Genomic DNA, 21,134 nt, shown 5'->3' with positions numbered 1-21,134 from the left:
AAAGGGATGTTAATGGAGGTGGTGTCCACATTCCCTTCCATGCCCAGCATTTTCCTTAATTGAATGTCTCAGGAGAGGGACCCATGTCATTGTAAGTCCTCTATCAAATTGTGTCCCATGGAATTTTGTCCACCTGAATTCACCTTGCTTATCAGGAAATTTCTCTTTTTTATATGTTTTTTTCTCTTCTGCTTTTCTTTTTTCTTTCCTTCTTTTTCCTTTTTGTTTGCTGCACTAACAACAGTTTTTTTATGTTTTTGCAGGCTCTTTCTTGATAAGGATATTCCTAGGTATTTTCTGTTTGCTTTTTTTGCACATAAACGTTCTAATGTATCAGAATGCTTTATGTCTTATGTTGCTTTGCCTGCTATTTTAATTTAGTGGTTTTCCTCATGCAAACCTAGGATAGAGCAAGACTTCATTCTGTACCCTTTGTGCCCTGGGTTTTTCTGCTATAGGTACAGCTTCACATATAACTTCTTAAACGATTTGTAGAGTTTTTAATTATTTTCTCATTGTATTCATAATTGTCTATTTTATTCTTATCCCACTTCGAGTTTTCCTCTTCTACATTACGAAGTAGAATGTTACTCCCCTCATTTCATATGGAATCTTAGGCTTTGTTTTCTGTTCTTTTCTTTTGCTGTCCTCTCTCTGTCAAAAGCTCAAAAGGTTTGTTGCTCTGTAGCTTTGCATAATTGTTCACTGTTTGCTGTGCTTTGTCTTGTGTGTTAGTAGAGACCAACTTAGCTATCTGGGTAATTGAGTCTAAGAGAACTAGTTTGTTTATTTTTAAACATTTCTCTTTCTCCCTCCAGGGCTGCTTGTCTCATCTGTTTATTCTTTTGCAATAGGAAAAAGTACTGGTTTGCTAGTGAAGGAAGTTTTTTCCCCGTCTCTTCATCTGATTTAGGGAAGAAAACTGAAGGATATATGATACATGACAGTGTAGCCTAAAATGCTTTTTAAAAAAAGATACACATACACTGCCATTGTTCAGAACATTTTGAGAAATCCGTTTGAGATTATTTCCTAACAGCCTTAGGAGCCATATCGGAAAACGTGTCTCAGGACTCAGCCCTGTTTCTGACTCTACATTCTCTTGCAAACTTGATTCAGTTGACGTTTCTCACCAGTCTTGGTTGTATTTCTTAAACCACCTCTCAAGAATTGCCACCTTTGGGGCTGGCCTGGTGGTGCAGCGGTTAAGTTCGCACAGTCCACTTCGGCAGCCTGGGGTTCGCCAGTTCGGATCCCAGCTGCAAATCTGCACACTGCTTGTCAAGCCATGCTGTGGCAGGCGTCCCACATGAAATAGAGGAAGATGGGCATAGATGTTAGCTCAGGGCCAGTCTTCTTAGCAAAAAGAGGAAGATTGTTGGCACATGTTAGCTCAGGGCTAATCTTCCTCAAAAAAAAACAAAGAAAGAAAAAGAATTGCTACCTTTGGTGGGTATTCCAAAAGAATGTGCTGCAGTAACTCTCAAGCACCAAACAAAGCAAAACAAAATGAAAAACTTTTTCCCCCCAAAACAGTAAGATTTTAGTGGAGTCAAAAATTCCTTTATGTTGGCCAGGTTCCTACCAGTGAATTTTCTCTGTATGTTAAATGAAAACCTGAAAATAGAAATATGAAGAGGGATTCTTACACAAATTCAAAACATTTGCCTCAGTTGAAAGAGTCATGAAACCTAAGTAGTGGCACTGGGAAGTGCTAAATTATGGTTTGGGACTTGATGAATCATAGATTAAAGGCAGCAGTGATAGGAATTTCTGTCAAGTAATCTCCAAAGTAATAAATGCTCTCACTCCAAGAAGGGGAGTTCATTTCACTTCAGCACAAGCGTGTTGAGGCCTTGCACTGCGACAGGTAGCCCCATTCCATGCACCTCCACAAACACAGGGATGCAATAGAAGAGCAGCTCTCAGGGTCACAGTGGCTTCTGCTGAAGTAGTGGATATCACCACCCAATATTAGAATTTGTCTTAAACCAATTCAAATGGAGATTTGATCAAAACAAGGCTTTCTGGATGCATAAAGTTGTTTGCTGAGTCCAGGAGCCTTGGGAAAACTTAGTAGTCCTTCGTTGCGGTTGCTATTTGGGTCTCTTGGTCACTTTGCCCGTCTTTGTCTTGTTAGTTATTTCTGTATTTCTTTGGTGTCTTTGTGGAGAATTTTCTTGACCCATTCATGCTGCCTCACAAGCTAGATATTTGAGAGAGTATCAAGTACTTCAAGAAGGCTTAGATCCAGAAGCAGCTACAGAATGACATGATCAGGTTCCACACACTGGCACTTGGAGGATGAGGTGCGGTGAAGGACTTCTTTTAGAAGTGTATAGTTTTCTCTGATTGTTTCTGGAGAAGGAAACGTGGGAATGTGTTTAGAGAGAAGATAGGCCAGCCGTTTGTCATAGGAAATCTAGAAAAGAGAGCAACAGCGAAGTTATCTATCGGGAAGAAGTAAGGAGGAATGTATTGGGGAGGGAACAAAGTGTGCAAAATCTCTTTCTAGTTGAATTGGGTGAAGTGTACTACATGTGCAGAGAGCCAGTGGTGATGGAAAATCCGCTCTGCAAGGGGAGAGGAGATAGCTTCCCCAGCACTTGTTGTGGGTCAGAGAAGGGAGGCGCGGGGCGGAGTTGGCGGTTGGTCTGTAACACTGGTGTTGAACTCACTGCTCTGCTTCAGATGAGACTTGCTCAACTGGAAGGTTCTTAGTCCATTAGGGTCTGTGGTGGTGTACCAGTGGGAGAAAAGATATTAGAACAAAGTAAAAACCAGTTTAAGGGTATTTATTAAATCAAGCTTGTAGTTGTTATTTAAATGTGAGATTGATTTTCACAAGGATTTTCTTTTGAAAACTGGCAAATAGCAGTTGGCTAGCTCTGGTGTTAAAAATCATTGTCTTAGTGATACATCAGCTAAGCATAACCTCTTGTTCTTTTATTTAAAATGAGGTTCTCTGTAATTAAATTCTACTATCTGTTTCCTCCATTAATCCTCCCACAAATATGATGAGACATTTCTGAGGCTCAGCAGAACTGGATTGTGATATGAAGACTGTAGCTTACAATTGACTGAGGATTTGCTTCCTCCTCTCATTATTCACTGACAGTGGAGTTTACTTAGTCTTTCTTCCTTCTTTTAGGTTCTGTCCATACTCACTTATCCTTTTCATCGTAATCCCTTTGATTGATCTCACTATTTTTATGTTTATAGGCAGAGGAGAAGCAGTCTTGCCTAAAAAAACCCACAAAAAACTAGCATAGTTAAGTGCTCCTTGATGATAGGTTGGGGCAAGAGGATGGGGACCTATCTTTTCCTCCTAAGAGATGAAGGTTCTGCTCTGTTGTTAGATTTCGATAAATTGAAAGCGTTGGTTGGTGTAGGATTCTGTAGTATTGCTGACAATGACAGTACCCAAACTAAGGTGACTTCAGCTGCTTTTGGATGACTCTCTCTTCCCTTTCTGACCTTAGGACCTTCTACCGTTTCGAGGCTGTGTGGGACAGCTCCCTCCATAACTCTCTCCTTCTGAACCGAGTGACACCCTATGGGGAAAAGATCTACATGACCTTATCGGCCTACCTAGAGGTGAGGAGACCCAGAGCTTGAATTTCTATGAACGGCCAGCCCTGCCAGCAGGCAGGTTACAGCAGGAAATAGGCAGGGAAGATTCAGCTGATTTTTGTCCTCCTTTCTCCTCCACATCCTTAAATTATTTATTTTATTATACTTTGCTGATCTGACTATGTTACATTCTGTTCCTGATCTCTATTTAATCAAAAAGTCACATGAGCTTTATTATAGCTTCAGCTTTAGTAGCCTAATCACCATTCTTCAAAGAATGTATGATTTTAAGAAAACTTCACGTCTTGTTTTTGTAGTTGTGGACAGAGCCTAGTAGTGGTTGATAGCACAGACCTTGGAACCAGCCTGAGTTCAGATTCCTGTGTTGCCTCTTACTGCCAGCTTGTCTTTGGACAAGTGACTTCATCTCTCTGTGCCTCAATTTCCTCATCTCTTAAACAGGGATAATAACAATAGCATTCACCTCAGAAAGTTGCTAAGAGGTCATATCAAAGGATTCAGAACAGTGCTTAGCACTTATTAAATAATAAATATTAGTCATTACAGAAAAAAATTTGAGAAAAATGAATGCATCTGCAAGGAATACCAACAAACCATGCGCATTTTATCCGCTGAGTTGCTATCGAAATAATTGGTAGAGCTGAAATCCTCCAGCCCCCTCATCTAGGACCAGCTTTCCAAATATGGTCACAGATGCTCCATCTGCGTTTAATCGGAGCCCACTCTTGTCTGCTTTCAGCTGGATCATTGCATCCAGCCAGCTGTCATCACCAAGGATGTGTGCATGGTCTTCTATTCCCGGGATGCCAAGATCTCACCGCCACGCTCTCTGCGCAGCCTCTTTGGCAGTGGCTACTCCAAGTCACCAGACTCGTAAGTTTTTGCAACAAGTTTAGCTTTCAGTTGGTTTGCCCAATACAGAATCAGCAGAGCTCTAGATATCCCTGGCTTGCTGTTTCAGGGTTAGTTTACAAGCTGCCATTTTGGTAACTGATACCTGAAGTGCAGTGACTTGAATGTTGGCATTTAATAAAATATTGATGGCTGATGATGAGTTAACGAAGGAAGGAATGTTGCATTGTGAACACCTCCAAAACAGTTTTTCAGGGACTAAATTTTTTTTAAATGTCATTACTCTTCTTTTTAACAGATCACTTAGGATTTTCTTCTTTTAAAGGTTTATTCATATTTAAGATATGCAAAAATGCATCAAGAATAATACAGTGAATACTCGTGCTGCATCACCACCCAGCTTAAAAAATAAAGATTACTAATACAATAGAAGGGTCAGTACCCCTTCCTAATCACACTCCCCAGAATTTAATGTTCATCATTTTGTTCTAGTCAGACTTTCTCCTCTCTCATTCTCTCTCTTTTGGTAAGAAAAGGCAAATTTTTAATTCACTTTTGTGTTACACATTTTCTAGTTTATCATTCAATTTTATTGATCCTATTGAAATAAGAATATTCAAAAAATTGAGATGAAAACGGACTCCTTCTAGGAATAAGATATACTTCTTAAGTTCAGCATAGAAAAAGAACAGCGACTGATAAGAAATGTCTGTAATTATATTTGCGAGTGGTTGCAGTCCCTACAGAGAAGACAGTGTTTTAAGTAGAGACACTTGAGATTTTCTTGTTTTTGTACTGCACAAAATTAAGCAACTATTTGTTTTAATTCAAATAGCAATCGCGTCACTGGAATTTATGAACTCAGTTTATGCAAAATGGCAGACACAGGTAGTCCAGGTAAGCTCTTATGGGTTGGGAAGGGATAGTTACCTTTGCATATGTTTGGAGTATATTATGTCAAAAATTGGAGAGTCTCCCTGTGTAGGATAGATACAGAATTTTTTAGAAACTCGTTTACTTTACAAGCCAGTTTGGTGGTGGTGGTGGTGGTGGTAGGAGTTACCTTTTTCTGAGTTGCAACATGGTTTGGTTTATGAAAAACTGCATCAAATAATATGTTACTGGGCTTTAGAACATTATAAATATTCAAGTGTATTAGAATGAACTTAGCTTGAAAAACTTCATAACCATTTCCCTCTCCACCTTAGCCCTAAAGATAACTTAGCAGTAACTTTACAGGTGCCGTCAAACTAGAATTTGAACTTCGTCTGCTCTAGAAGACGAATTAATAAGCTGAGCTTGTTCCGTTTCCTTTTTGATGTCTCTCTGCATGGCTGTTCTCCCTCCAGCTCGGCGGCCTTAAGCAGCATGTTGCATTTCTGTGTTTGTAAACTGGAACATAGACAGAAGTCAGGGTTTTGAAAAACATTTGATTCATGTGAGTTTGAATCATTTTAGAGAACATTACGGAAAAGGGCAGAGCCCACAGGTAAGATTAGATCAAAGCAGAGAAAACTTTGGTATGAATCCAAGTCCCCATGGCAGCTAATTATAGTGTCCAGATAGTTCCTTGAGGAATTTTTTAAATTAACATAAATTCATGTCTTTTATATGTCAAACCAGTATAACATTTTAAAAATATTAACGGGAAGTGATGGGGCTAAAGCCACCTGTCATCTGCCACCGTAACTGACCTATTTGAATGTGGGGGATGGGTTTGTAGTCCCTGCCCACCTTTTTCCCTATGAATGTACTTTTATATATTTGGAACCATAGTGTACAGACTCTTTAATCTCTATATTTTCACTTAACATAGTAACTTTAGCATTTTATCAAGTTGTATTGCCGTCTTCATAATTATCAGAGAATATAAAACTCAGTTTTAAAACAACTTCGGAGGGACTGGCCCAGTGAGGTAGTGAAATTTGTGCACTCCACTTCAGTGGCCTGGGGTTTTCAGGTTTGGATCCCGGGCGTGGGCCTAGCACTGCAAGGTCAAGCCACGCTGTAGTGGAGTCCCATGTAAAATAAAGGAAAATTGGCACAGATGTTAGCTCAGCAACAGTCTTCCTCAAGCAGAAAGAGGAAGATTGGCAACAGATGTTAGCTCAGGGCCAATCTTCCTCACGAAAAAATAAAATAAATAAATAATAAAACAAGTTCAGAGAGTTGCTTTAGGGAAAAAGGGATGAATTTTTATGAATAAACAAAACCCTCTGTGTCTTGAGACCATTCTCTCTTAGATTTTCATGTATATGAGTTATTAATTCATTTTGAGCTAAAATTGGAATTAGATTTTTCTCTGAAAAAAATAATTGTTTCCTCTTGTCTCAGGCATGCAGAGGAGGAGAAGAAAAATCTTGGATACATCAGTGGCGTATGTGCGGGGAGAAGAGAACTTAGCAGGCTGGCGGCCGCGTGGAGACAGCCTCATCCTTGAGCACCAGTGGGAGTTAGAGAAGCTGGAGCTCCTCCACGAGGTATCCAAGGGCAGCAGATGCACAAATGAACTTTTGGGCAAGATTTCCAAAGTGTCTGTCTTATGTGTACCTTCTCTCTATGATCCTGGGTTTTCAGTTTTTGATCATGATGGAGGCATAGTGTTTTGCTTATTAAAATTGTAATGAGCTTTGTGTTTGCTGAGGCAATAGTGTTGATCTTCTTAGGTGGAGAAAACCCGCCATTTCCTGCTGCTGCGTGAGAGACTTGGTGACAGCATTCCCAAATCCCTGAGTGACTCATTGTCCCCCAGCCTCAGCAGTGGGACCCTGAGCACCTCCACCAGCATCTCCTCTCAGATTTCAACCACGACCTTTGAAAGTGCCATCACACCCAGTGAGAGCAGTGGCTATGACTCAGCAGACATTGAAAGCCTAGTGGATCGAGAGAAAGAGCTGGCTACCAAGGTGTGAATCCCTTCCTCTTTGCTGCGTCTTTTCCCACTGTGAGACTGTGAGCTGGTCTGTCAGTTTTTTCATTTTCCTTTAAGGCCTTCTATTTCAAGGCCTGTGCTAACACTGTGAATATAGAAATAAATCAGACTCCATTTCTACCCTTAATAAGCTTACAGGCGAGTGGATGACAAGCATTTAATAGAGGTGTATGCCTAGAATGCTGTGGGAGCCCGAGGGGAGGCCTCCACAGGAGGGCGCTCATGAACTGACCTTGGAAGGATGCACAAGAGGGAGCTAGTGGTGTCCCTCAGTATTAGGGAATTCACGTGGCCGAGGGACAGGAGATGGAGTTGGAGAGATGGGCCAGAGCTAGATTAGGATCTTTGTATTGTACTAAAGAGTTTAGAGTATCCTGGGAGTGATGCAGAAATATTTTAAACAGGTATTTGTGTTTTAGAAAGACTTTCTGGCAGTAATAAAGGAGGATGGATTTGTGGTGAAGACATAAACTGGAGGCAGGAAGAACTCTTTATTGCAATAATCCAGATGAGAAAGGATAACGGGTTTTTTTTTTTTAAGATTTTATTTTTCATTTTTCTCCCAAAACCCCACGGTGCATAGTTGTATATTTTTTTAGTTGTGGGTCCTTCTACTTGTGGCATGTGGGATGCCACCTCAGCGTGGCCTGATGAGTGGTACCACGTCTGGGTCCAGGATTCGAACTGGTGAAACCCTGGGCCGCCGGAGTGGAGCATGCAAACTTAACCACTCGGCCGTGGGGCCGGCCCCAATGATAAAGGTTTTTAACTAAGGCAGGGGTCTGCGGGATGAAGGGTAAGGGGTATTACAGAAGGGGAATTTGGGAGGTAGAATTGCATTCCTTGTTGCCTGGATGTGTAGTGGGAGAGGGCAGAGGGCTTGTTGGGGATGACTCTAAGGCATATGGTGTTTGAGCAACTGGCTGACGATGGAATATAGTAATGAGAGAGATTTTGTGTCTGTTTTGTTTCAATAATCGAATAGTCTTTTAGTTGATTTAGGAAAGTATGTCCATCTAGAACCCTTCACGCCTTTTAATACCAGGGCGAATTGAAAATGAAAAGGATGCTATTGTATCTTAAACACGTCTAAACTATGGTGTTTGCAGTAATTCACTTTTGTAGTCTTGAAAATGGCCTTTTTATCCACTTATTTTTTATTTGCTCTTTATTAGGCATATACTAGGCTTCCCTTGCTATATGCTTAGTTAATTTCTAGAGGTGGTTGGGCAGCATCTGAGCTCCACTCTGGGTCCTAGGCATGTTATTTTCCCTTCCTGCTTTGTATCCAGGGCTTGCTTTAACCAGGGAAACTTACATTTCCCTTTCTCTTCCCTAGTGCCTGCAACTTCTCACCCACACTTTCAACCGAGAATTCAGCCAGGTGCACGGCAGCATCAGTGACTGTAAGGTGAGCATCTCAGATTTCCTGTCCCCAGGTTACACTGCTTTTGGGTGGCTTGAGATGGGCACTGGCAGTGTATTTGAGGATGTATGACATATCTGTTCCTGTATTTATTTGATTTGTCCGAGTCAGAACTTTGCCTTCTGACGATAAAAGTATTCCTCTGTGTCTCTTAGAATGATGATCAGATGGGAAACATTTCGGCTTTTCCCTGAATCCCTTGGAGAAGAATATTCTTTAGGGGGTGGTGTATTATTGTATAACAGGGCCTAAGAAGTCCTGAGGTTCTTGGTGGCATAAAATTTTGTTGCCTTTGATGAAGAGTGAGGTGAACACTTTAAAACTTCTGTATCATTCACTATATTCTAGTCATCTTCACCTTTTCTGCTATTTCTTAAACACTCCAAGTTCATTCCTGCCTTGGGGTCTTTGCATACTTGCTGTTCCTTTGCCCAGAATAATCTTCTTCCAGATATTCTCATTATTGCTTCCCTCATCTATTTTATTTTTCTATTCAAATATTGTTTCCTTGGAGTGGACTTCCTTAACGACCCTAAGTGAATCCAGCAGCTCCCTGTAACTTTGTAACCTCTTTCCCTGCTTTGTCTTTTGCTTCTTAAAGTATTTGTTGATTGATTAATTGGCTGCCTTCTCCACTAGAATGTAAGCTCCAGGAGGGCAGGTTCTCTGCCATATTCCTAGAACAGCGTCTGTTGTTCTAAGTGCTTGGCACATATAGATAGAGTCATTTAATTAATGCAGGAGAGCAGTAGCAATACTGTAAAAAGCCACCCTTGCCTCTTTTGTAAATGTCTTGATTCCTAATGTGACGCTCAGGCCATAAGATATTTGTAAGGCTTTTGTTTTTTTTTTAAGATTTTATTTTTTTCCTTTTTCTCCCCAAAGCCCCCCAGTACATAGTTGTATATTCTTCATTGTGGGTCCTTCTAGTTGTGGCATGTGGGACGTTGCCTCAGCGTGGTTTGATGAGCAGTGCCATGTCCGCGCCCAGGATTCGAACCAACGAAACACTGGGCCGCCTGCAGCGGAGCTCGCGAACTTAACCACTCGGCCACGGGGCCAGCCCCTAGGCTTATTTTTTTGAATGACCTGAAGCAGAAGCTTTATGAAAGTGTGGTTACTGGTTGTCAAAGCTCCTTGTTGCAGAGGACTTTTTTTCATCTGAGTCTCACTTGCTGTGTTCTGTTTGCTTCCAGTTGTCTGATATCTCTCCAATTGGACGGGATCCTTCTGTGTCCAGTTTCAGCAGTGCTACCCTCACTCCCTCTTCCACCTGCCCTTCTCTGGTAGACTCTAGGAGCAACTCTTTGGATCAGAAGTAAGTACCCAGATTTCATTGAGAGAAGCTAATCTGAGAACCAAGGGAAATGCCAGCCTTCCTCCAGCTCAGTGGTTCTCAACTGAGGGCAGCACCATCCCCCTAGGCAACTTTCAGAAATATGTGGGCGTGCTTTCTGGATATCACAATGACTGGGGAGATGCTACGGACATCTTTTAACATCATATTTTCCTCACTTTCTGCGCAAATCATTGACTTCTATTCTTAATCCCTATCTGCTCCTTTTGTCCTTCCATTTCCACCCCTGCTTGTCTCCCTAATCATATCATGCGTAGGAAGCCCCATCTTGGGAAAAATATTTTAAAACTACTTTGGAAAAAATATTTTTGGTGACGCAGATTTATTCTAGATGCCATGAATTCATCATTATAATCACTTCTTTGCAATGCACCATCACATTCCTTTGCCCCTGTCTCCATTCATTATGCTCACCTGTCAGAACTCACCTGCTTATCTTAACTCATTGTCTATCTTACTGTACCAACACTGACACAGTTGAGTGTGGCTGGAGAAAATAATTAAATTTAGGATGCCATCGAATGTAAGACATTATTTCATGTGCCACTGAGAAAGAAAAAGTACTGCCAATTAAAATGTGACATGCCATCAATTCTAAGATGCATCCCAATGCGAGAAATGGTAAAGTATAAGAAAAATGGGCTTTTTAGAATTGGTGAAATACGATTAACTAGGCTAAGCTGCTCTACCAAGATAACTAACAATATAGCGCATAGGAATTATTTCTCACATACCAGTCCTGGACTGGTCCCGGTCAGTGACGCAGCTCTGCTCTCCATGGTCATTCAGGACCCCAGGTTCTTCCTGTTTGTTTGCTTTCTCTGCCAATCCCTAAGGCACTGGTTCTCAGACTTTAATGTGATCAGCATCACCTGGAAGGCTTGTTAAAGCACAGATGGCTGAATCCCACCCAGAATTCCTGATTCTGTAGGTCTGGGTTGCAGCCTAAGAATTTGAATTTCTAACAAGTTTCCAGGTTAAGCTGATGCCGCTGGTCAAGGACCACACTTTGAGAACCACTGCCCTAGGTGTTGCCTTGAGACTAAATTAGAAACATATAAGGGAATGGAGTTCATATTCCAGACACTTCTATTCAGAGGGCTTCACAATAAGAAGAGACTTGGTGGTCATCAATGATCAATTTCCTTTTGTATCTTCCAAAGGATGACACCAGTTGAATTTGGGATTAACTTTCTGACACCAGCTTGTCTTCTCAGCCGAGCTCTCTGAAACTGATGTTTACAAGGCCCCTGGTATGCAGGGAGAGGCATTGTTCCTCCCGGTGAGATGGTTGTACACATCATGCTTTGACCTTACTGAACCTCGAACCCCTTCTTCCTAACCCCTCTCTTTTAAAGGACTCCAGAAGCCAATTCCAGGGCCTCTAGTCCCTGCCCAGAATTTGAACAGTTTCAGATTGTTCCAACTGTGGAAACGCCCTATTTGGCCCGAGCAGGAAAAAATGAATTTCTCAATCTTGTTCCAGATATTGAAGAAATTAGACCGGGGTGAGTAGTATATTGACCAGGAGTTTAAATCTGTCTGGTTTAAAGACAGATCAAATCAGCAATAAGAATTTACTTCTAGCTCTTCTACATGAGGTCTATATTATAGTCTAATGCAAATGGAACCTGGGGTGAAGGAGCTGGGGTGGGTTTCCACTCCAGATGTGTCTTGTAATGCGTTACCACCCTGGCACAGCATGCTGTGGTGGTGCTTTGTACTCTTTTGCTGTTTTACTTTGGCAGATGAGATTCTAGGCCAAATAGATCATTTACCTGTTTCGTTCAGTGTAGGGACTTGGCCTAGGTATATTTTGATGGTGTTCAGCTCATGATCATTTTCTTTTTGTGAGAAACTAACCTCTCTTGTACTGTCCTTTTTAGCTCAGTGGTCTCTAAGAAAGGATACCTGCATTTCAAGGAGCCACTTTCTAGTAACTGGGCTAAACATTTTGTCATAGTCCGTCGCCCGTATGTCTTCATCTATAACAGTGACAAAGACCCAGTGGAGCGTGGCATCATTAACCTGTCCACGGCACAGGTGGAATACAGTGAGGACCAGCAGGCCATGGTGAAGGTCATTCTTCCCTCTCTTGGCTTTTCATCGCCATGCATGCCTTTCCCTTTTGAGTACTGAGCTCTCTGTTGTATAGTGTGGAATGTCTTCTTTATATCTGGTCTCTCTGAACCTTCAGTGAGAAGTACTGTGTGCCTATGACTATGGCAGGGTGGTCCCCATTGCTCAGCACCCATACTGACTTTCTCATCTTCTTGTGTCTCTTTCAGACACCTAACACCTTTGCTGTGTGCACAAAGCACCGGGGAGTCCTTTTGCAGGCTCTCAATGACAAAGACATGAATGACTGGTTATATGCCTTTAACCCACTCCTTGCTGGCACAATACGGTAAGAAGTCATTCCTGTGTTTCCTTCCTCTCCTTGGCTTTTGGTTCCAGGACATCAACATAAACAGGAAAGGAAGCGTTGTTCCAAACTGGTTTAAAATAGAGGAAGGACGGGAGTGTAAGTGTGGTTGTAGGGTGGTGCTGAGGCTTCAGCTTTTCATAAGGGATCATCTAGTGTCCTGAACGGCTAAGGAGACTCGCATTTGCATCCAATTAATCTCTTGCTTTGACTTTTTGTTCTTAAGGGGTCTGCAGCTGGAGTCTGTGGAAATGTGTAAAGGGAAGATTATGAGAATCTTAATGGTCTCCCAATATTCAGCCCCAGATCCTAGGGGAGGGGCTTGTGTCCCAGGGTCACCAGGATGGAGAAGACCACAGCCTAGCCTGTTTGTTCAGGGAGCCTGGAGACCTGGGCCTGTGGAGCAGGATAGGAGGAAGTTCGAGGAGGGAACCAGAGAGGAAAAAGACCTGTGAGGAGAAGACCTTCTAGATCAGTTTTCTAATCCTGCCTCTGCATTTGTCACCCATAGGTCAAAACTCTCCCGCAGATGCCCCAGCCAACCGAAGTTCTAAGTGACTCTGCTGAGCGACTCTGCTGAGCGCCCTCACTCACCTTCCAAGAGATAAAGAAAGTGTTACCTCTCATTTCTCTTTGTGATTCTTGACGGTTACTCTTGTATGTAATCCTGTGGCTTAACTACTCCCTTTGTCTCGCACTTTTTCTAGCTCTCCTGTTCCCCATCTCCATTGCTCTGTATTCTTTTCTTTTTTCCTGTGCTGAGAATCTTATTAAAAGCATGTGGCCTAACAAAAGGGGAAGAAACAAACAAACAAAAATACAACCCAGAGGGGATCCACTAAATCTCCAAATTATCTTTTGGCGTATTTGGCTTCCTTTTGTATGATAGGTCCCCGTTATGACCACCTCTGATGTCTGTACTGCTGTCTTTGGATATCTTTGTCTGTATTTCAAGACAACATAATACTTTTTTTTCCGTTTGTGATATCACTTTAATTTTTCTTGGGTGGCTTAGAGACTAAGGGAGGAGATATCTGGCCTTCTTAAAACCTGAGAGGAGAAAACTGACCTTTTTCCCTTCTGTCTCTTTTTGCCATGGCTAATCCCTGCATTTTCCATTCAGGGAAAAGGGTGTGGTAAGCTTGGAAATGGGACAGGTGCAGTCTCTGAAATTGGGGCTTATTTAGAACATAGTTATGTAATTTTCATTTAGTGGAAGAGAGGAGAGAGGACTTTTTAGCAGGCTTGTGCATTGGCTGCCATTGACTTTGTCGGAAGGGAGGAGCCAAGGATACGGCTGGAGGATTTCAAAAGGCCAGAGGATTTGGCAGTGAGCCATGAAGGCAGACAGTCAGTAGGATGCTTATAGTTCCTCACAGCAGAATTCCTGTGAACTGTTTTTCTCAGTTGGAAGGAAACCCCTTCTCTCAGAGTTTCTCAATTCTGGGCTTGGAATTAGTGTTGATGGTGGTAGTCTGGAATTAGTGCCGTGTTATACACAAATATCACGCAAGGAGGGAGTCTTTCACTTTCTGGTGATGAACTTGATGGTCTTTGTTGTCATTATAATTATAATGCTGAATAGTGACCTTGTGCTTGTTGTAGCTCCCTTTGATCAAAGAAATGTAGCTTTCAAGTATAAACTTGAAAGTCTCCTTCTGAATCCAGTGGTCATTTTCAATGATCTTTGTCAAATTGAAAATATTTTCAGTGATGCTTGTCTCCCTATACTCGTAAATAAGCAAACATGGCAGGCTTTGTTTTCTGGAACCCAGGATTAAAATCAACCCCCTCCCACTGCTTAAAAACAAAACAAAAGGACACCTGGGGGCAGAGAAGAGAGTCCACCTGAGCCCTGGCCCCAGTGGTTTGTTGCTTGCATCCACCTTGCCTCTCCTCCTTGCTTGTCTCCATCGGGTATGGAACTCTTGCCAGGGGAGAAAGGAGGAAGCTCACTGCTGACAGTCTCTTTCTCTGACAGAACAGGGGCATCGGCTTCCAGAAGCCATCATAGAAGATACTCTTTTTCTTTCAGCTGCCAGTAAGTTTTACAGGAATGACGTGGAGAAAAGAAGGCCTCCAGGTTACTTCAGTTGCTTTGCTGGTTGACTTGGGCTTGTTTTGTATCATTTTTTACCTTTCTTGCTCAAACCTTTCTGTTTGCCCATCCCTCAGGCATTCAGGAAAGTATCTACTCACCCTCACTTTGTGGAGACCAAGGGTCCTCAGCCTTGAGCTTGCTGACTCTCAGGTGATGGTGAATTGGATGACTTTCTCCTTTCAGCAGCAAAGGGCGGGGTTTATGCACTCTGCAGACGGTTGCTGGGCAGGTTGCTCGGCAGGCTCACCGTCACCCAGACCCTTGCTCTGACTTCCTGGTTGGGCTCATTGTAATCGCCTTGCAAAGGGGAGGAAAAGTGAGTCACAGAGAGCTTACTAAAAGAAAGGATAGAAATCACAGGCTGTGACCTTATTTAGATAATGGTCAATAAAAACTCTATGGTAGATTTTTTTTTAACTTTCTTCCTCTCCTTAAAACATAGGTCATTAACAACGATATTATTTGTTTTCTAAGCAGTAGGTGAGGTTTTTAACGTAGTTAGAGGTTTCTTCATTGTCTAGAGGACACAAAATGCCCTTCTGGTGTATACTCAAATTCAGGATCCGTTGGTGCATAGTGACAGCTTCCTGGACTGGAATTAAATCTAATTTCAGGGAAATGAAGATGAAATTTGAAGGTTACTTTTAGAATTAAATCACGGATGCTGCTGCTGTTACAAAGTTTGATAAAAAGATCCATATTTGTGACGAAGGGTCGTGGGGAACACTAAGGGAGAGTAAAATCACATGATACACTGAAATGACTTTTGTTGTTTCTTCCTAACTAAAACAAAACTGGCTTGGAAAGTCTTTGCTTTGGAGGTGTCAAATATTAGAACAGGCCGAACTGGACCGTTGGTCACATGTGCAGGTAAGGTCTCTTGAGGAAGCAGGGGCCGCGGGCGGGCATGCTTTCCATCATCTAGGAGCCTCTGCTATGGCTGACAGTATGGATAGCTCCTGTTGGTCTCCCTCTTTCTCTAGGGGTCCATCTTCAGATTGGAGTTGGAACAATTTCAGAATTGATGTTCCCTTTCTGGACAGGTCTATCCCCACTTTAAAGCTCTGAGAGAAGATTTATGGCAGGAACTATTAATGAAGCTTTAGCTGAAGCCATAGTGGCAGGAAAGTTGAGGAACGAACTTAACCTTTAAGGAAATCACCTTTTGAGGTTTTTTTTCCCCCCCTAAAGCACTCCTTTAAACAAGCCAAAAAAAAGAAGCAAGAAAGAAAAGAAAACTCTTACACAAATTAAGGAGAAATGATTACTAGTTAAAACTAGTCATTTCCCCTCCCTCCCCCATTCTCCTTTCTCCTGCCAAAGCGAAATATGGCCTCACAGCCCACACCAAACCAGTGCTCACACTGTCCTTGTCTCTGCGCCTGCCTGGGAGTCAGTCAGCTCTCAGGCCTGGCTGTGCGGGGCCAGCCAGCCCTTGCACACAGCCAGGAGTGCAGGGAGGGGCTGCCTCGGCAGCGGGCTGGCACTTGAATTCCAGTACGTGGTTAAAACGTGGTGAAGGCGAGGGAAAAGGATTTTTCCCAACGAAGAAACCACTTCTTTTTCTCCCTTCAGCGACATAGAACTTATACAACTACTCATATTTTTTATGGGTTTTTTCTTTTTTAGCTCTTAAGATGAAGGAATAAATTAAATCGTTGTGAAAGGTCTTTTAGGATCTAAAAATAAAATGACTTCTCCTGGCACATACTTCAAAGCAAAGACTTTGTTGCCTGCTGCTTGTTGTCTAATTTACAGGGATATTTAATTTTGTAAGGTATTTGTATATTTATACAGCTGTAATTAATTGCACATTGGACTGGAAAAGAAAAGATGACCTAGCGTGTAGCACCTATCGGTACTCTGCATTCCCTTGTGCTGTGTCCACTCGGGTTCTCCCGGACAGTATCAGGGCTTGTTCGTTTGTTTGACTTGGCTCCTTCATTTTTCCTTTTGATTCCCTTTTTAAAATGTGACTGTTAACTTGCTCCTCTAAAAGAAAAAACTAATTCTGCTGCTACTCTCAGAAGGTTTGCTGAATGTATTTTAAATAGGACTCTAACTCGTGCACACTGCAGCTGTCCACCGTGGCCAATAATGATTCACCCAAGTGTGTGGCCCGACCGTTACTGTATGTAGAAGGAATGTGTTGATTTGTGCTTCCTTAGTAAATTGAAATATCAGCTGAGAGATTATCTGCTATTGTTGTTCAAAAGGCCATTTATGAAATTCATATTTGAGCCCCATAAAATCCTAGGAAAGCCTCTAATCATTTAAAGAAAGAAATTAGAGTTGATGCAAATTTCATGTTAAAAACTCACAGCCAAACAGCTATGCTCAAGTGGAAAGTCTGAGCTGAGGTTGGTCTCTTGCCAAACCCTGGCTGTTGTGTGTTGTTTTCATGTCTTCAAGTTTTTTCATGCTGCATATTCTGGCATCAGTTCACCTAAGGAATCCATCAGCCCTCTCACATTTAAGGAATTGTCTTAGATTTTGTGGCTCTAAAATACTTGTCCTTGAAATTTCAAGTCTCTTGTCACCATCCTTGTGCACTACAACAAAACCCATGAAGCATAAGTGGCCTTTTTGAACCAAGACTTTGCAAACTGATCTCTACCCAGCGGAGGAGTTGAGCACATTAGCAACAATGTACATTATTAATTTCAGACTTTCATTTTCATGTTTTATTATGTAAATATCTGATGTTTGGAGCTTGAGTATACAGAATGTAAATATAGTTCTTGTATTTGTACTAATTCTGGTTCTTTTGCTGTATAGCCTTAGATGTGCAATGCAGACATTATCTAACTGTGTATGGTAACCTTGCATCACGGAGCTGTTGGTGAACGAGGTAAAAATAATAAAGGTGCAGCCAGTGCATCAGAAGGCTCTTGATGTGCATTTATTCTTGCACCCTTCGAAAGATATTTACGCAAAGATTTTTCTTGACTTGCAAAATATTACTTTTGTAGGACAAAAGTCACGATGCTATGACCTACATATTCCTTGCTGATAATTCCAAACAGCAGTTATTACTAATCAGGAAAGCTAATGTGGTGCTGTTTCTCTAAAAGTACTTTCCTCTCAAATATGGATGTGGCTGTTTGAGGTGGAAGATTTGTCTTTTTTCTCCTGAAGCCTCTCTTTATTTAGCTACCAGTGATTCTGTAGTGTTTTTTGGGGTTTTAGGGGCTGGGTGGGGGGTCAAAAATGTTACCATATCGGCTTAATTCACCAGGTCCCAGTTGTGAGCAGAGGATGAGCAGGGACCATTGTCCTGGGTGATTGAGGACAAACAGAAAGAGGGAGGGAAAAGCAGCATTCAGGCAAAAAGGAATGCTTCATTCAACTCACATCTGAGTGCCCACCCTGTGCCCTCTGTGCCTTCTGGATGCTTCAGCAGCAAACAGAACAAGTCCTGGCAATTGTGGCCCCGCCGTTCCAGTGAGGGAAGACATTTGTGACACAAATTTAGAATGTCACGTGTAAGTAATACACAGCAAAACAGAACATGAGATTAGAAGGGATGGGACGGAGGCGTCTTTTTAGATCATGTGATCAGAGAAGGCCTCTCTTGGGAGATGACATTTGAGCAGACTCCTGAATGAAAGGATGGGTAAACCATGCAAATCCCAGGCAAAGAGGTCACTAGGCAGAGAAATTAAGCCCTTGAGGCAGCAGTGTCCTCAGTAGGTTCCAAAAAGAGCAAGGAGGCTGGTGTGGAGTAAGGGGGAGAGCTCTCTCTAGGGGGGCCATGGTGTCACAAAGTAGCCAGGGACCAGGTGGTTTAGGGCTGAGGTTAACTAATTTCATTAGAGTGAAATAGGAAGCCAGTGAAGGATTTTGAGTAGTTGAGTCACATGATCCTATGTGTGTTTTTAAAAGACTGTTCTGACTCCTAAGTGGAAAACAGCCTGTGTGTGGGGTTAGAGGAACCAGTGGAAGAAGGGAGACAAAATAGAAGATGGTTACCCCAATTCCAGGGGAGAGGATGGCAGCTTGGACCAAGGTGGGAGCAGTAGAGGCGGAAGAAATGGTCAGATTCAGGATAGGTTTTAATGTTAGAGCTAACGGTTTGCTGAGGGACTGCGTGTAGAGTCAGAGAGATAAGAGAAAGGTAACTCAAGGATGTGTGCCTGAGCAAAAGAACCGCGCTGCAGTTCCCTAAGATGGAGGAGATTGAGAGGACAGGTAAGGGGTGCTACTGAATTAAGAATTTGATTTTGGCCATGTTCACTTTGAGATATCAACATTTCTGCCTGAATGTGTAGTTGATGAGGCAATTGGATGTACTAGTTGGATTTGCGGGGAGAGGGTGGGGCTGGAGACATCTATTTGTGAGTTGTCAGCATGAAGGTGACAGATAAAGACGAGAGGTAAGGAGACCTGGTGAATGAGTGTCGCTGGTGAGAACCAAGGGTTGTGTCTTGGAGCACTGCAACATGTAGAGGTCGGAAAGAGGGAGGACGATCCAGCAAAGATGAAGAGAAGTGGCCACGAAGAGAGAGTGTTACTTGGCAACCAAGTTAAGGAAGTGTTTGAAGACGGAGGAAGTGATAACTGTGTCCAGTACAGCTGACACGCTAAAATAAGAACTGAGCAGTGAGTACAGGTTTTAGCAACAGAGAGGTCTAGGAAGCTGGAGAGAGTCAGTGAATACCATCACTTTTTCCCAGTTTCAGAGCCAACCAGTCAACAAAATTAAGGCAGATAGGAGATCAAAATTTCACCCTTATTACTATTGAAGGTGCGATTGGAGATTGTGGCTTACATCTGTGGGTAAATGGATTTCCTCATACCGAACCTCAGAATTAGGGGGTTGTGGGAGCAGTGCTTCTCGAACTTTGTCGTCCACCAGACTCACCTTGGGACCTACTAAAATGCAGATTCTGGCTGAGGAGACCTGGGTTGGGGCCCGAGATTCTGCATTTCTAATGAGCTTCCAAGAGATGTCAATGCTGCTGTTCCTGGGGCCCCCTTTAAGTAGCAAAAGTAGAGAAGGACAACAGAGGATGTTCCTGAAGGCAGCTGAGGTCCTCAGAGAGGGAGGAAGTGGCTGGGTTGTCCATGCCTGGGGGCAACTTCCTCCTGGGAGTGTGTGAGGGACTGAGGGAAGCAGGAATGTTCCAGTAATGGAGATGGCCTCCCATGGGAGGAGATATCAGGAGTGTCTCTACTCTAGCAAGGTCTTTGGTGAGTAGAGCGTTTTCCTGACTGGTGCCGAAGAAAGCCTAACTAGAGGAGATTCAAGGGAAGATGGGAGGAGAGAAAGTTGACAGAGTGAGTACAGATAATTCTTGCAGAGATTTTTACTGAGAGGAAAGAAGAGAAGGGGATATAGGGTCAAGGAGAGGTTTTTATTTTTTTATTTGAGGAAGGTTAGCCCTGAGCTAACATGTGCCACCAATCATCCTCTATTTGCTGGGGCAGAGTGGCACTGAGCTAACATCTGTGCCCATCTTCCTCTACTTTATATATGGGATGCCTGCCACAGCGTGGCTTCATAAGCGGTGCTTAGGTCCGTGCCTGGGATCCGAACCTGCGCACCCTGAGCTGCAAAAGTGGAGCACATGAACTTAACTGCTACGCCACTGGGCCAGCCCCAAGAGGTTTTTATTTTAAAGAAAGGAAATAGCCCAGCATGTGTGTATGTTGATTGGAATGAATGAACTGGAAGAGAGAACCTGACGATGGGAAGAAACCAGAACGGAGGGTCTGCTGGAGTGATACCCAGCAATAGGCCAGTGGGATTGGAGCTGACACACAGTGGAGTCGTAGGTCCTAGATCCTAGGGGAGCACTGCCGGTTTATCGGCAGTAGAAGGCAGTGCAAAATGTGTGGGCAACCAGCAGACAGCCAGCTAAGCCATAGAGCATGCTCTAGGCCTCTTCTGATCGTTGTTTTCTCCATGGGACTCGGCCTTAACAGTTAGCTCACCTCTCAGGGTTACGTTAGGCCATGTCTTCCTGAACTCCACTGGACTTTTCGTTTAAATTGAATTAGTTTTTTAAAAGCTGTCTGTCCACTATAACTAGACCTCATCCAGTGTCATATGGGATTGATCCCTAACTAGAGTTGCTCTCCGAGTCACCGTGTCTCTCAGAAAGCTGATAGTTCAGAATTTCTGTCAGGAGGTCCCATGGAACCGTGCACATTTAATGCATTACTTTTCTGATTTTTCTTGTCATTCCACTTTTGGTTGGATGAGGAGATTTTTCCACTTTCCCTTGGGAGGTCCTTGTCTTTGCACAGTCCTAAATTTTTAGCTTTTCTGAGCACATCACATGCTTACACTGTAGCTTTAGAATGTATAGTCTCTGGGTTTTTTCAGAATTGCTTTCTACCTGTCATTCGAACAAGCCGTTGGAGTCCAGTTACAGGAATTATACAGCAAGTGAGTTACAGAGCTGGGATTGTCAAATCTGCCTTAACTAGTATGTTACTCGC

At 42.7% G+C, this 21,134-nt stretch overlaps 1 protein-coding gene across 31 annotated transcripts in view; it reads left to right on the top strand.

Moving 5' to 3' along the window:
* Positions 1-17,567, top strand: part of KIF1B (kinesin family member 1B) — a 134,908-nt gene extending 117,341 nt beyond the window's left edge. For all 31 annotated transcript variants that reach the window (XM_070610855.1, XM_070610851.1, XM_070610841.1 and 28 more), the window contains 11 exons: positions 3,483-3,597; positions 4,334-4,467; positions 5,282-5,343; positions 6,781-6,926; positions 7,113-7,352; positions 8,718-8,789; positions 10,001-10,122; positions 11,520-11,669; positions 12,048-12,240; positions 12,450-12,568; positions 13,098-17,567. In XM_070610855.1, coding sequence (XP_070466956.1) covers positions 3,483-3,597; positions 4,334-4,467; positions 5,282-5,343; positions 6,781-6,926; positions 7,113-7,352; positions 8,718-8,789; positions 10,001-10,122; positions 11,520-11,669; positions 12,048-12,240; positions 12,450-12,568; positions 13,098-13,140 — 1,396 coding nt within the window. In that variant the 3' untranslated portion in view covers positions 13,141-17,567. The remainder of the gene's footprint in view (positions 1-3,482; positions 3,598-4,333; positions 4,468-5,281; positions 5,344-6,780; positions 6,927-7,112; positions 7,353-8,717; positions 8,790-10,000; positions 10,123-11,519; positions 11,670-12,047; positions 12,241-12,449; positions 12,569-13,097) is intronic.
* The last annotated feature ends 3,567 nt before the right edge of the window (positions 17,568-21,134 follow it).

This window comes from Equus przewalskii, chromosome 2, assembly GCF_037783145.1.
Source record: "Equus przewalskii isolate Varuska chromosome 2, EquPr2, whole genome shotgun sequence".
In the NCBI taxonomy this organism is placed as follows: domain Eukaryota; kingdom Metazoa; phylum Chordata; class Mammalia; order Perissodactyla; family Equidae; genus Equus; species Equus przewalskii.
This window is presented reverse-complemented; position numbering and strand designations above follow the sequence as displayed.